The sequence below is a fragment of the Vigna radiata genome, unplaced genomic scaffold, assembly GCF_000741045.1.
Source record: "Vigna radiata var. radiata cultivar VC1973A unplaced genomic scaffold, Vradiata_ver6 scaffold_179, whole genome shotgun sequence".
NCBI lineage: Eukaryota > Viridiplantae > Streptophyta > Magnoliopsida > Fabales > Fabaceae > Vigna > Vigna radiata.
Window position 1 is genome coordinate 748,713 of NW_014542553.1, and position 15,147 is coordinate 763,859.

Sequence of the window (15,147 nt, forward strand, 5' to 3'; positions counted from 1 at the left end):
TTTTTTTATTTCTTTTTTTGTGTTTAAAACACTTTGGAAAATCAAATAATTAAAACTAAAGTTTTATTTTATGTGAATTTGAGTGTTGGGATGTTAAAAGGCTAGAAGAAAATCATGCTTACCCTTATTCTTTCACTATATAACAAAATGTTCTTTTACTGATACATTCACAACCAATATTAGTTATACAATCAGTCCACAACTTAATTACTTCTCATAGTATTTTTAGTTGACAACGATTTATTATTATTATAAAAGGGTTGTATTTGAAGAGAATGCCGCATCCTTTAATATGTACTAGTAGCCATCTTCTGAGCAGCTGGTTATTAAAAGTGAATGGATAGCTTTAAATTCACAAGAGGCAGTAGAAGCAAGGAGAATGTATTTTGGATACAAATTGTTTGATCTTCTTTTTTTATTACACCGTTGGGATGAATAAATTGAACTGCTTTATTGTGAGTTATGATTTCAATGAAAATGTGAGTTTTACAGTAAATAACATAATTTTGTGACCATTTTACTTAGCACTCTGACAGCACCTTAAATTATACCACTATTTTGGTGAAACCCTTGTCATATCATCTATTTTCTAAGTGAAACTCTATGGAAGAAATAGTGTGTTATTTCTGTGCTGTGATGGACGTAAGAGAATGGAGAAATTGGCTATACCATTGATTCGCTAGCTACTGTTTATGCTTGTATATTGTCAATATCATCTCTGGTTAATAGGATTAGAACACTTTGTGGTGCTGAAAATTTCCTAAAATAATTGATTTCCATGAAGGGCAGGTACTTAGCTGAAGCTCATGTCCAAGCCATGCAATTTGAGCAAGCAGAGAAGTTCTGCAAGAAGACTCTAGAAATTCACAAGGAGCATTGCTCTCCTGCTTCTCTTACAGAAGCAACCGACAGGCGTCTAATGGCCCTTATATGTGAGGCCAAGGGAGACTATGAACCAGCTCTGGAGCACCTTGTCCTAGCTAGCATGTCAATGATCGCCAATGCACAAGAAAATGAGGTTGCAGCAATTGATGTTAGCATTGGAGATATTTACATGTCACTCTGTCGTTTTGATGAGGCTGTTTTCGCCTATCAGAAAGCACTAACAGTGTTCAAATCCACCAAAGGCGAAAGCCACAGTTGTGTGGCGTTAGTCTTCATTCGCCTTGCAGACCTTTACTACAGGACAGGAAAATTAAGGGAGTCAAAATCATATTGCGAAAATGCCTTGAGAATATACAGTAAGCCCGTGGTTGGAACAACGGCTGGGGAGATTGCAAGTGGGTTGACTGAAATCTCTGGCATCTATGAAGCTCTAAATGAGCCAGAGGAGGCATTGAAGCTGCTGCAGAAGGCAGTGAAATTGTTGCAGGATATCCCTGGACAGTATAGGACGGTGGCAGGAATAGAAGCTCAAATGGGAGTGATGTTCTACATGGTTGGCAGGTACATGGAGGCATGGAAGTCTTTTGAGAATGCCATCACCAAGCTGAGAGCAAGTGGGGAGAAAAAGTCTACCTTTTTTGGGATTGTATTGAACCAGATGGGGCTGGCATGTGTGCAACTGTATAAAATAGTGGATGCTGCCAAACATTTTGAAGAAGCAAGAACGATATTGGAGAGGGAGTATGGTACATATCATTCTGACACTCTTGGAGTGTATAGCAATCTTGCAGCAACTTATGATGCCTTGGGGAGGTAAACATCTTTGTTTCTATATACATCATTATGTGTCCCTTTTCTTTGGTTTTCCCTCCCTTTGCTGTGTCTTGCTAATACTTGGACTATCGTCTTCCTCTGCACCATAGAATATCATCATTGACATTCATTGTGCTGAGACTACTCTTTCTTGCCATGTGATGAGAGAAAAGAGTGGTCCCCTCTTCATAATTTGGCTTAAAAATGAAGCTTGGTGATTGTGAATATCATTTTGTTATCATTGAAGTATTAGGATATAGTGTTGTGATGATTGTTTCTTGATTTTTAATATTGTTGTTCACAGAGTTGAAGATGCCATTGATATATTGGAATACATACTAAAGATGAGAGAAGAAAAACTTGGAACTGCTAATCCAGATGTTGATGATGAAAAGAAGCGATTATTTGAGCTTTTGAAAGAATCAGGAAGAGTTCGGAATAGAAAGGGCAAAAAATCTCTTGAAAACCTTATAGATTCCAATTCATTAAAGATGAAGAAGGAAGGGAAAAAGAGATGGGCTGCTTTCGGCTTGAGAACTTAAACACCAAATATATACAGTAACTTTTGTTTTGTTTTCTTCTTTTGTTTCATCTGCTACTCTTGATTAAAGTGAAAAAAGTTAGTGTTTTGTTAATAGCATTTAATTTTGAGGTTTAATCACTCACGAATTCCCTATTTTTTGCGTGGAATCTCAATTTCGTCCATTTCTTTCAAAAAATATCAATTGGGTCTCAAATTTATGAAAATTGAAACAATTGGATCCTTTTCGTTAAATTGTCTCTAACGGTGTTAGTGGGAATTGGACGTAGCACGCGGTAGTTGGACGTAGCACGCGGTAGTCAGTTTGTTAACTGACATGGTTGGCCTACTGAAACACGTGGATAATTTATTTTTTTAAATAAAAAGAAAATGAAAGTTATAAACCAGAATTGTTACGGGAAATTTTATTTTATCAAATTAGGGATTAAGATTCTTCTTACTTCTTCTTCTAGGGTTCGTCCAAAGATCAAGTCATTTTCCCAAAAGCCCTTGACATGGCAAGTCTTGGTAACTCCTCATCCGGTAACCCTAAAAGCCCTTTACCTGTCTAACAATGGATAGTGGCAGTTGTTCTGTTGAAATTCCCAAATTGATACCCAACATCAATAAATTCCCAAATTGATACCCAATTTGTGAAATGACTTGATCTTTGATAGAGATATACAGATCTCAGGCATGTCCACGAGGAGAAGCAGGGGCACTTGTAGTAGTGGGGTTTGGGCTGGAGAATAATAGTCATTTTAAAGTCCAAGTAAAGATTATGTAAAAATGTATACTTTGTTTGTCGTATGTGAATGACACTTGAGTGAAAAGTCTTTTCCGATAATTAACCGGAAAAAAAAAAGCAGCAAATGATATTCTGTATTTTTTATTCGTAACACCATTTATCCCACAACCAAATCCACCAAAAGCAAGATGAGTGATTTGGTGTATGTTGCGAAAAAGAAAAGGATGTTTGCGAGGGCGGAGTGATTAGTGGGGGTGGTGAGGGCGGGACCCAAAAGAGTGTTGTGGATGCAAAATATCATTTCCTGTGAGTTCCGAATCAAAATCCCGCAGAGCAAAGAGCACCCCGTGATCTGCTACTTCTCACCACACAGTTTCACAACTCATTTGCTGTATCTGTGATGACTCATCTGAAGAATAGAATTGATGAATCCCTTGATTTGCACTTCGATTGTCTCCGCCTCCAATCCAATAGACACACTCACCCAACAACAAAATTTCAGATCATCCCTCCTTCTCATTTTTTCCCAACGGACAATTTTAATCCTCTTCAATTTAGCGCGGCCGTTGTCATCAACGAGCTGGCCGTCGCCGCCACTGTCAGAACTCCTCTTGTTCGAAGACGAAGAACGTCTTGGGTTGTGACGGAGAAGAATAGAATGGAAATGTGAGACCTTGAAGGAGATGTTAATCTTATTGATGATGACCAAGTCCTTGAAGGAGATGACGTTGAATGGAGAATGCAGACGATGTTGGCTTCATTGTTGAGAAGGGGTTTTAGGGTTTTGAAAGAAAAGGGGTTAATGGAAGAAGAAAAGAAGTTTCTCTTTTTTGCCATTTCAAGCCATCTGATTTAACTTTGCTTAATCATATTTTAATATAAAAATTAATTCAAATTCATTTTTAATGCCATGTTAGATTAAAAGAATATACTAACCATACCACGTAGGTTAAATTTAAACGGTCGTTTGTTTAATTTAACGGCAGGTCTCTAATTGCTTCAATTTTACAAAAATAAGGACCCAATTGAGAAGTTGGAAAAGAAAGGGACCTAATCAAGATTCAGGGCGAAAATAAGGACTTAGGAAGCTATTAAACCTAATTTTGATAAGTGTTGAAAGTTCCACGTCGATTAGAGATAAGACCAAATTATAATATATAAGTGAGGTGTAAACTTTACCTTACAAGCAGGTTTTGTGGGGTTGAGTTAGACTTAAAAATCTTTCCTTCTAATATGATATTAGAGTCATCGTTAAAGTTTATATAACGAGTTTTAAGTGGACATTTCTATTTTTATCCATTGTTGACCCGTTATCGAACCACTTCATGTGTAAACCTCACAATACGTGTGAATGAACCATAATTATATGAATAGATAGAAGGGGTAATTAGGAGTATTTTTAATATTAACTTTAAGTATCAGCAGATATGAAGAGAGAATATCATATTTCAATTACTCGTCTTACATATGATAAAAAAAGAGTTGAAAAACAATTATTTTTATAGATCTAGAATCTATCTTTATAGTATTTATATTTATTAAAATATAATAACGATTATGAAATTTAACTGTGGTTATTCAATTTTGGTTTAATACCTATTTTGGTCCTCTTTTCGGGGGATTTGTTCAAAGTGGTCCTCCCTTTTTTAAAAATTTCACTAAAGTCCTACTTTTTGCAAAAACTATGCAAGTTAGTCCTTTTTGCTAACGGTGTTAATTCTGCTAACGGCAAAACTGCCAGCTGACAAATATTTGATGACTTGTACAAATAAAATTCTTTGTAGTCCTCATATTGGTTTAAAAATGTTCATTGTAGTCCTCGTGTTGGTTTAAAAATGTTTATTGTGGTCCCTTTTTACTAAAAAAAACGTGTCATTAAACTAAAGAAATCTGATGTCTCACATGTTCTGCGGAGCCAAGATCATCATGCCATTTTAGAAGGGTAAGCCATTTGTACATTGTTTAATACATGTTAAGATTTCACGTGTGATCTAGTAATCCATGCGCTAACCTTTTGGGAAACTATAATCACAATAATTTGAAGTTTATCAGTGTAGTTTCACGTGTTATATTAGTAAGTGTGGAGATGTGAAAAAAGAACTCATCAGTTTTGGATTGCAACACATGAAATTTTAGTTGTTGCTTTTAGAGAAAACCACAAAAATTTCCACAAGAGCATTTTCCATTGACAAATTTGTGAAGTTGCTTCCTGTCTCTAAGTAGTTGAGCGCTTGATCGAGCATTCCAGCATGACTGCATGATGCTAAAACACCCACAGTAAACATTTTTAAAGGGGAACTACAATAAACATTTTTAAACCAACACAAGAACCAGACAGTTTTGCTGTTAGCAGAATTAATGTTGTTAGCAAAAAGGACTAACTTGTACAATTTTTGTAAAATGTAGAACTTTAGTAAACTTTTTAAAAAAGGGAGGACCACTTTAAACAAACCCCCCGAAAAGAGGAACCAAAATAGGTATTAAACCTTCAATTTTTTATAGTGTTAAACCTGAAAAATGTACAAGTTTTATTTATTTGAAACTATAAACCTGAAAATAATTATTAAAAAAAAATATCACATTTATTTATTTATTTGACAACCTTTTAACTGTGTGATGTTTAACATTTTTATAATAATAAAAAACCAGAAAAAGCTTATTCAAACTAAAATAAAAAATATTAGTTAAATTTAATGTAAATCTTATATTAAATTAAAATTGAATAAAATCACATTAAGTAAGAAAATTCCAAGTCGCAAACATTTAGAAAATTAGTTTCATGGTTTTCAAATATAAATATAGACGTGATTGAATCCTAGATCTAAAAATAACATATTAAAGGAAAAAAAAAACATATTTAGTGTGTTAGTAACTTAAACGAATTTGAATGATGGAAATAAACAATTTATAAATGTTTTGGTATGGGAGATTGAGATGATCTATTTGAGTTATAAAAGCTATGGGCCATCGAAACCCCCACAACCTTCTGATCCTAGTCGGATGGTCGGTATCATCAAGAGGAAGGCTTTGATCAAAGACCTAGCAGCTGTATACCATGCAGAATGCCTAGCTTACTGTCAAGAGCTTTTGGAACTTCAAACCAAATGGAGAGAGCTAGAAAACTGTTGGGAGAGGTACGACACACACATAGAACTCCACACATGGTAAGACATTGTCCGCTTTGGGTCAAGCCCTCACGGGTTTGCTTTTGGTACCACTCCAAAAGGCCTCTTACCATTGGAGATATCTATGTGTATATAAACTCTTGACCAGTCCTTCTTTCACTCAATGTGGGACTTTGTTTGCACTCCAACATTTTTTTTTTTACACTCTAACTTGATATCGTAGAAGTAAAATAGTTGCATCGAAACAACCATGGTGAAATAATGCGTTTATGAGATTATTCCCAAATTGCAACCTCCATGAAACCATCTTCAGTGAAAAAGCTCATTCGGGTCTGGTGACCGGGCTCAGACGAGTACGTCCCCCCATGATCAGGCGAGCCAGGCAGGAGGCCAGTGGCGTCAGAGGAATCATGAGAGGTGGGGAGAGCTAGAAAAGCTCATTGTGACCATGGATCATGAAAGAGGGCAAATGAGAAATGCTCCGAGTTGGAGTGCAAACAAAGTCCCACATTGAGTGAAAGAAGGACTGGTCAAGGGTTTATATACACATAGATATCTCCAATGGTAAGAGGCCTTTTGGAGTGGTACCAAAAGCAAACCCGTGAGGGCTTGGCCCAAAACGGACAATGTCTTACCATGTGTGGAGTTCTATGTATAGACATTTTAATGTCAAAATTAAGTTAATATTTTACAATTTATAATAAATGTAGCAATAAATATATACAATCTATCTCTTTATTTCAATTTTTTGGAATGTATTTTTATTTTTAAAAAATTAATATATTTAATCTAATTCATGACCAATCAATTTGTTTGTTTGATATTATGAATGATGAAATAATTATACTTTTGATTATTATTTAAGTTGTAATTTCTGGTAAACTATTATGAAACTGATGGCTTAGACGATTTGAACAATGACTGCTCATTCAATTTGTAACTCACAAAATAGTTATATAGTACAATAACAATTACTATTTAAGACGTAATTTCTCAAAACTACGATTAGTAGTTACTCTTAATCTTCAATTATCATAGATAAGTCTATATTTAAAGTTATCTAACCGAGTTTAATGTAATTTTCTGGTTATCTAACAAAGTTACTTAATGTGTAATTAATCACTCGTGATTTTTACTTAATATATGTTAGAAATTTCTAAATTTTTATAAAAATATTAATGTATTAATAAATAAATTTGGAATTTAGTGTGCCAGAAATTATTTTTTACTCCTTCAACAAAAATATCAAAAGCCACACACACTTCCACACACTCCCATAAATTTTAGTTAGACTACAAATTTTGTATAAAAATGACATTAACCAATAAAAAAATCTAATTAAATAAGTATTAAAATTTAGTTGAAAAATAAATAAAAAACCAAATTAAATAATTCAAATAAAAATTGGGATGACATTTTTTTAGCCTTTTTGTTTATTAAGAAGATTTTATATTTGAGAATGTGTTATTATAATAATAATAATTATTTAAACGTAAAAAGAAAAAAAATATACACTTAAAATGAAAAAAAAAAATTAAACAATTGCAGACTAAAAAACTGAAATAGAAAATACCAACACAGAGCAGACACTGGTATATGTTCTTCTTCTTCTTCTTCTTCCGACGAGAGAAAGAGAGGGAACAATGGCGGAATCAGATAAGTCAATCCGAAACACGAAGATGAACCCCATCGATCACCTTCCCCTCTGTCTCCTCAGATCCGACACGGTCCCACCTGCCCCTACCTTATCCGAATCAACCGTCGATTTCCTCCCTCACTTCTCCGGCTACTCTTGGATCGCCTACGCCGCTTCTTCTCTCCTCGTTGTCTCCCACTTTCCTTCTCCTATTTCCCCTTATCAATCCCGCATCGGCCCCATTTTCCGCCAATCTTTTCAGGTCTCAGCCGATCCCCTCGCTGCCGTCGCTTGGTCCCCTCGCTCACCCTCCTCCGGCGACCTTGCCGCCGCTGCCGATAACTGCATATGCCTTTTCCACCACAAGTCCACCGCTGCCAAAGGTAACTTCGACTTCCACTCTCTCTTTGCTTCAATTGCTGAAATCAATAGCTTCAATTACTCATTTCGTCCATATGTTTGCATAATCTTTACGTAATACGTGTTAACACTACTCGGTGTAGTTCCTACACATACACTACACTTTCTTATTTACACTTCTCTTAATACGGTTTAGTCTCCACAATTCTGAATGGCAATGACTTGGGCGGATTTAAGAAGTGTGTATCGAGACCAACACGAGTACTTTTTAGTTGTAGGGACTAAAACGTAAAGATTGTGTAGGTATAGGGACCAATTAGCAATTAAACTAATTCAACGTTTTAGATATATTATGGGCTTAATTTGTTGAATTTTAATGTGCTTGTGGGGACAAGTAAATCGAATCAACAACTTTAAGCTTCTACTGAGGGGGAAGGGAGGATGGTCCTTGAGTCGTAATATTAAGTATTTGTTAACATGTTTATGATTATTATGTTTCATTTTTCACAGTCGCTCGTTAATGAAAATGCAACTTACATAGGTCATTTTGAATAAACTTCTAATATTTATTTATAGGAGAAAAAGGGAAAGTGAACTGAGTTTCTATGTAAGTTAAAATATACTTATGCATTCATTTAACTTATATAGAACTTCTCTCATTTAACTTAACTTGTTCAGAAGCTGAGGTGTATAAGTTGGTTTTAGCTCATGGGAGAAGCTCAGTTCATTTTAATGTTTTGTTATCTTTTCCTTTCCTTTAGTGCTTTGTGAGTTTTGGCTTTTGAGAACTGACCCAGCAACATTTTAAGGAAGGGGAGATTTCAGTGACCATTCCAAGGTCGCCTTTTGGATAAGGGTTAGTTCAAAGTGAACTCAATTACTCAACGTTTACATGCTTTTTAATGTCTTCCATATTGTCTAGAGTAAAAGACAATTAAATAGGACCTCCATGTCTTGTAAAGTCTGTCAACACCTTTGCAAGAGTTTGTCATAAGATGGGGTTGAGGTCTATTTTGGAGAAGTTTAGATATATGAAGAGATTGGCAATCTTTGACGACTTGTTTTTGCTTTTCTTGTTTGAGCTTTGTTTTGTCTTTGTTTATCTTTGGAGGATGTCGTGTCCCCTGTTCTAACACTTCTTTAGATCCCGTTTCTAATATATTTATTCTTATTACAGAGAAAAGGAGAAATTTTACATTAGGAAGAGTCTTCTCTTTTATTAGTTCTATATATTAAAAACACAATCTTGTCACTCATATTCAGGTTCTTTTTGTTGGAGCCAGAATGCAGTGCTTGTACAACATACGAAAGTTGCAAACATCAAATGGACAGGATCAGGAGATGGAATCATTTCTGTTGGAATGGAGGTGGTTTTCTGGAAAAAGAGCAACAAATGTTGGGAGGTTGCTTGGAAGTTTAAGGCAGATCAACCCCAAACTCTTGTTTCTGCAACGTGGTCTATTGAGGGCCCTTCAGCAACTGCAGCACATCCTAGTAAAGAACAGATTGAAGGGGCCTTGACCAATGAGGAAAGCAAATGTGTGGTAGTATGTCAAAGCAACGGACTATCTGAATATTCAAAAGTCAAGCTACATCATCCCCTACCTGTTGTAATGATTCAATGGAGACCATCGAGAGAGAAGTTATCAAACAGATACGGTAAGTGTTCAGTAAGGCATGTATTGTTGACTTGCAGCTTAGATGGGACTGCAAGGTTATGGAGTGAAATTAATAATGGAAAGGCCAGGAGAGTTGGGAAGGACATCAATGATCAGAAAAATGCTGGTTCCTCCTTTTGTGTTGTTGCTGTTATTGAGATTAATCAGACGTTAAATGGAACTCTTGGTTCAGATATATTTGTGAGATGGGGGGCAGAATTCGAGGGAATATGTAGAACTGGTGAAGAGTCCAAACAAGTTTTTTCCAAACAATTTGAGTATGATGTCAGAAATTGTGATTGGATAGTTGGGTTTGGTCCTGGAATGTTGCTTAGCTTTTGGGCTGTCCACTGTCTTGATGATGTTTCCCCACTGAGATTTCCCCGAGTTACGTTATGGAAGAGGCATGAACTCCAAAACCATGACATAGCAAATGTATACAAGTTTAACTCATCTGATTTTAAAAATGCGATATTTCTTCAAAAGGTTATTTTAATGAGAAATTGCCTTTCTGGTCCACCTATTATATGCTCAACACTTCAGCTATTGTCTTGTAATTCCTTAGTTTGGTCAAATTTCCGTATTTTAACAATACATGATGCTGTGGAGAACTCCATTGATAATGCTAACACAGATAACATTTCCCCCTATTTGACTGGTGGTGTTTTGAACTTAGATGGTCATAGTGGGAAAATCTTAAAGGTTTCAATTCATCCTTATACATGCAAAGTTCAATTTGCTGCTTCTCTGGATTCTAATGGACTGCTTCTTTTTTGGTCACTTTCTAACATTTCAAACTGCATTTTGGGATGTCCAACTTTGGTTCCTACTATGGAACTCTGTGGAAAGCTTGCCACTCAAGACTCATGCTCCTTGTACACAAGCTTGACATGGGCACCTTCGATACTTGGTGACAAACTGTTTTTTTTTATGGGACATACCCGGGGAATTGATTGCTTCATTGTCAGTATTTGTCGAACTGAAGAGGAAAACATAGAATGTCACTACTTATGCACTATTCCTTTCAATGGTCATGGTCCTTATGAAGACGGGCCTTTTGATATCTTCACAATTCCTTTGAACTCCACCCGTGACAAAACTTTTTGCAGCAGTAAACTTATGCTGTTGGCAGTATGGATGGGGAGATTTCAGGCCCTATCATGGGAAGTTAGCTTGCACTCAGTTGACATGTTGACAAACAGTTGTGAATGCAATTTTGATGCTAAAAGCATTGATGACTGTAGTGTTTGGGCGTTTGAAAGTACATTTGCTGATAAAAAATATTACGTTACTGTAAATCCATGTTCATGTGAGTTTCCAAGTTCCAACGATCTAGTTACTAGTTTCGCTGTGGCTAATCCAGGCACTGTAAGCCATATACAACAAGAGTTTGCCTTTGCAAATGATCTTTGTAGTAACTATCCTACATACATTATGGTCACAGGGTCCTCCGATGGCATCTTGAAACTCTGGAAAAGTATACCAGGGAACTCATTGACACAACACTTGCCATGGGAGCTTGTGGGTGTGCTTGTTGCACATGATGGTCCCATCAAGGGTATATGTTTCTCTGATTGTGGTGAGAAGATTGCCACGATTGGTCATGAGAGCAATTCCAATGCTATCAATTCCATACATATATGGGATGCTGTACCATTAACCAGTGCAGGGACTTTTATTTTGGAGGATAAAATAAAGACTGATAGTGATGTTATTGCTCTAAGGTGGTTAACTTTAGGAACCGGGGAGTTATTGCTTGGAGTTTGTTTGCATAATGAATTGCAAATATATGCTCCCAAGCGTTGTATTGGTACAACTTTGTCAAACTCTGTAAATTTTCCAAAAATGAATATATGGGTTCGCATTGCATTTGCTCACACTTCCATTCCAATTTATGATTTCTTATGGGGACCTAGAGCTGCAGCAGTGATGATTCATAGAAATTACTTTAGTATATTTAGTCATTGGTTGTTCCACATGGATAAAAAGCAAGGGAGTAATTTTAATCCTTGTGATTCAAAGCCTAATGCTTATAATTGTGAGGATGAAATATATGAAGACATACTTTCTGCGGTTTTTACTGAACACATTGGTGCTTTCATAGAACAGACAGATGGAGACAGTCAAGTAGATTTTAATTCTGTGGAGTCCATAAAAAAAATCAATATGAAGGACAATTCCAGTAGCTTGTTTTTGGCCAAGGAACAATTGAAATTTGAACTTCTAACCAAGGTTGGTTTATGGAGCATCTTAGAAGTAACTGAGATAATCAGTGGACCGTTGCCTACATATCACCCTGATGTACTACTTACTAATATCAGTTCAGGTAATGGTTGCGTAAATTGTTTTCTTTAAGTATGACTGATGACTCAATTAATATACTCAATTATGTAATGGGAATTATAGCATGTTTTTCATGTATTTTATTGTTATCATTTTTAATATTTTCAGGAAAATGGAAACGTGCTTATGTAGCTGTGAGACATCTTGTTGAAGGGCTGACTTCTACATATGATCCTAAAAGGAGACACATCCCTAAAAGAATTTGTCTTCCAAATATTGTATTATCTAATTATCTCGAAGGGTGTATATCAAAAGGTTCCCAGGGTAAGGGATTTCAATGGGGTGGGGATTCGGCATCAATCACATCAATTTCACAGGCTCAAAGTAGCTTGTTCCCATTTCCATATCATTCAGGCTCCAATGGTGAAAATGATAGCATTTTCTCAACAAAATCTGAGCTTAATGGCTTTATTGAATCTCTGGAGAAATTTCCTGATTTACCACTTTTGATTGGCGTAGAGAAGACACAGATTCTTGCAATTATTGATCTTCTTAATGAAGTTAGTAGTGCACACTCATCGTCTGCATATCAGAGTCTTGATGAACCTGGGCGAAGGTATTCATGATCATATTTAACATTTGTGTGCTTTCTTGTTATATTTTCTTTTTGTCCTTTATATTTTCTGTTTCATAAATCAGAAGCAAAAATTATTGGAAGTATTAAAAAGTGGATTTTAAGCTTAATTTAAACTTACAAAACCGACTTAGAAGATAAAGATTATCTTCACTTATATAGTGTGTATTTTGGTACTATTTATAGTCAATATAGGACTTGGGTTTTTTTCCATTACATTCTCTCAACACTATTGGGCTTATGACATGGATAACATAGTAAGTGGTTCTTTTAATGGATATAGGACAGACTCTGATAGATTCAACCAGTATTACAGAACACACAAGACGCGTTCTTGGTAGATTCTTATTGAAACAGCACAGATTCCGCCAGTGTGGTAGAATACAGTAAAACACCAAACACTAAAGGACTTTCAAGTTGTCCTCAAACTCCCACAACCCTTTACTCCCTAGAAAACATCAACAACCTTTTCCTCCCACAATACTGACTACTTATAATAGTCCGTTTACATGAAAAAGTGAAACATTTACATGAGGGTATAACTATCATATTCAGATATGTTAGATGTTAAGATGTGTGTTTATCTTAATTAGGCTCAGCCCATTCTATATTAAGGGCCTTGGCCCATATCTTACATTATAAATAAACCACCCTATGTGTATGCAAAAGACACAAGAGAGATTTCTCCCAATCTTCTCCATTATTCACATGATATCTAGAGCTTAAGGTTAGTTCCAGCCAGCTCCACGGACTTCGACACATCACCGCCACTGTCGCTGCCGCCGTTGTCGGAGTTCCAGAATCGACCGACAACCACACCATCGGAATCGTCTCGACCGGGCGACCACCGTGGTGCAAAGATCGCGGCGAACGGACCACTCACGTGCTATCGCAACCTTCGTCGGCACCACCGCTCCCATTGTGCGTGTCGGCGCATCACCGGAGAGTTCCGCCGCCAACCAGGACCGTCGTGATCGCCTCTTCGCCCTCTTTCTGGATCTATGTTCGTTGCATCAATCAGAGCACTTTGGATTTTTTAGGGTTTCTCCCTCTCCATGACGTCTTCTACAAACACCTCTGTTGGTGGCTCATCATCTGATCCCTCAATATACATCAATTATGTGAATGTACACTTGTCCATTGACAAGTTAGATGACACAAATTATGCAACATGGGCGTCCGACATCAAACTTTGGTTGAAGAGTCCGGGGTACGTAGATCACCTTACTCAAAATGTGTCTACTGCTACCACAGATGACACTTCCCGCCGGATGAAAATTGATGTCCAGTTATGCATTGTTATAAAGTCCACCATTCGCTCCTCACTGAAACAAATTTTTCGATCATATGAAACATGTTCAGAAGTATGGACACAAGTGAAGTTGTTATACACAAATGACACTCAATGTCTTTATGGTGTTTGTTAGGACCTATTCACTGTTATTGGTCTGCGCAGTCCTGGTCCCATGGCAGGATATTTGGGTAAAGTTCATGCCCTCCTACATGATTTTAATGAGCTATTACTTCTTGCCTCCACTCCCGCTGAAGAAATGGAAAATCGATCAAAGTTCTTCATGTTGTTGGCATTATACGGACTCTCTGATGATTTCTCTCATGTCTGTGATCAGATTTTGGGTTCTCTTGTCATACCCAACTTTACTTCTACTTGTTCTGCTCTTTTGCGTATACCGAGCAAACCAGTCACTGAGATATCTCCCCATACTGATGATTCCTTAGTTATGGCTGTCCAACGTGATGATCGAAGTCGGTCTCGCAAGCCACGTAAAGGACATCCAAAATGTGACCATTGTGGCAAGTTAGGCCACAAAATTGATAGATGTTATGCGCTTCATGGACGTCCTCCTCGACCTATAGCAATGGCTAATTCTTATCCACCTCCCCGATCACCGTCTACAGACCATCCTACTTCATCTAATACCGTAGAAAACCCTGCAATCTTTCACAAATTTCTCAGATGGTATGAGGATCGTCAACACTCTAGTTCCACTACATCTGCATCTGTTGCACGTACAGGTACACCTTTGGTTGGTCTGACTCACTCCCTCGGACCTTGGGTCCTTCACTCAGGCGCCACCGATCATATCATTGGTAACAAGTCCTTGTTTTCTTCCTTGTCATGTTCGGATAATTTACCCTCGGTAACAATGGCTGATGGGTCTAGAGTCTCATCTCATGGTGTTGGTACTGTTCATATTTTTCCGTCCATATCCATTGATCATGTACTTTATGTCCCTGGGTCTCCCTTCAACTTATTGTCCGTAAGTCATCTTCGCAAATCCTTATATGGCCTAAAATAGTCTCCTCGGGCCTGGTTTGGTAAATTCAGTTGTGTTGTTCAACAATTTGGTATGTCTCGTAGTGAAGCGAATCATTCAGTGTTCTATCGCCACTCAAGTGCTGGATGTATCTACTTAATAGTGTATGTCGATGACATTGTTCTCATAGGAAGCGACTATCTTGGCAT

The 15,147-nt window shown here is 36.9% G+C and overlaps 2 protein-coding genes across 2 annotated transcripts in view; both read left to right on the forward strand.

The window, feature by feature from the left end:
• LOC106780366 (protein KINESIN LIGHT CHAIN-RELATED 1) overlaps positions 1 to 2,374 on the forward strand; it is a 4,854-nt gene extending 2,480 nt beyond the window's left edge. Inside the window, exons 2-3 of the mRNA XM_014668649.2 lie at positions 790 to 1,698; positions 2,003 to 2,374. Coding sequence (XP_014524135.1) covers positions 790 to 1,698; positions 2,003 to 2,240 — 1,147 coding nt within the window. The 3' untranslated portion in view covers positions 2,241 to 2,374. The remainder of the gene's footprint in view (positions 1 to 789; positions 1,699 to 2,002) is intronic.
• Positions 2,375 to 7,622: 5,248 nt separating this feature from the next.
• On the forward strand, positions 7,623 to 12,704 carry LOC106780326. The gene is made up of 3 exons (XM_022776968.1): positions 7,623 to 8,110; positions 9,351 to 12,071; positions 12,197 to 12,704. Exons 1-3 carry the CDS (start codon positions 7,735 to 7,737, stop codon positions 12,652 to 12,654), a joined length of 3,555 nt encoding a protein of 1,184 aa, XP_022632689.1. The 5' UTR covers positions 7,623 to 7,734; the 3' UTR covers positions 12,655 to 12,704.
• The last annotated feature ends 2,443 nt before the right edge of the window (positions 12,705 to 15,147 follow it).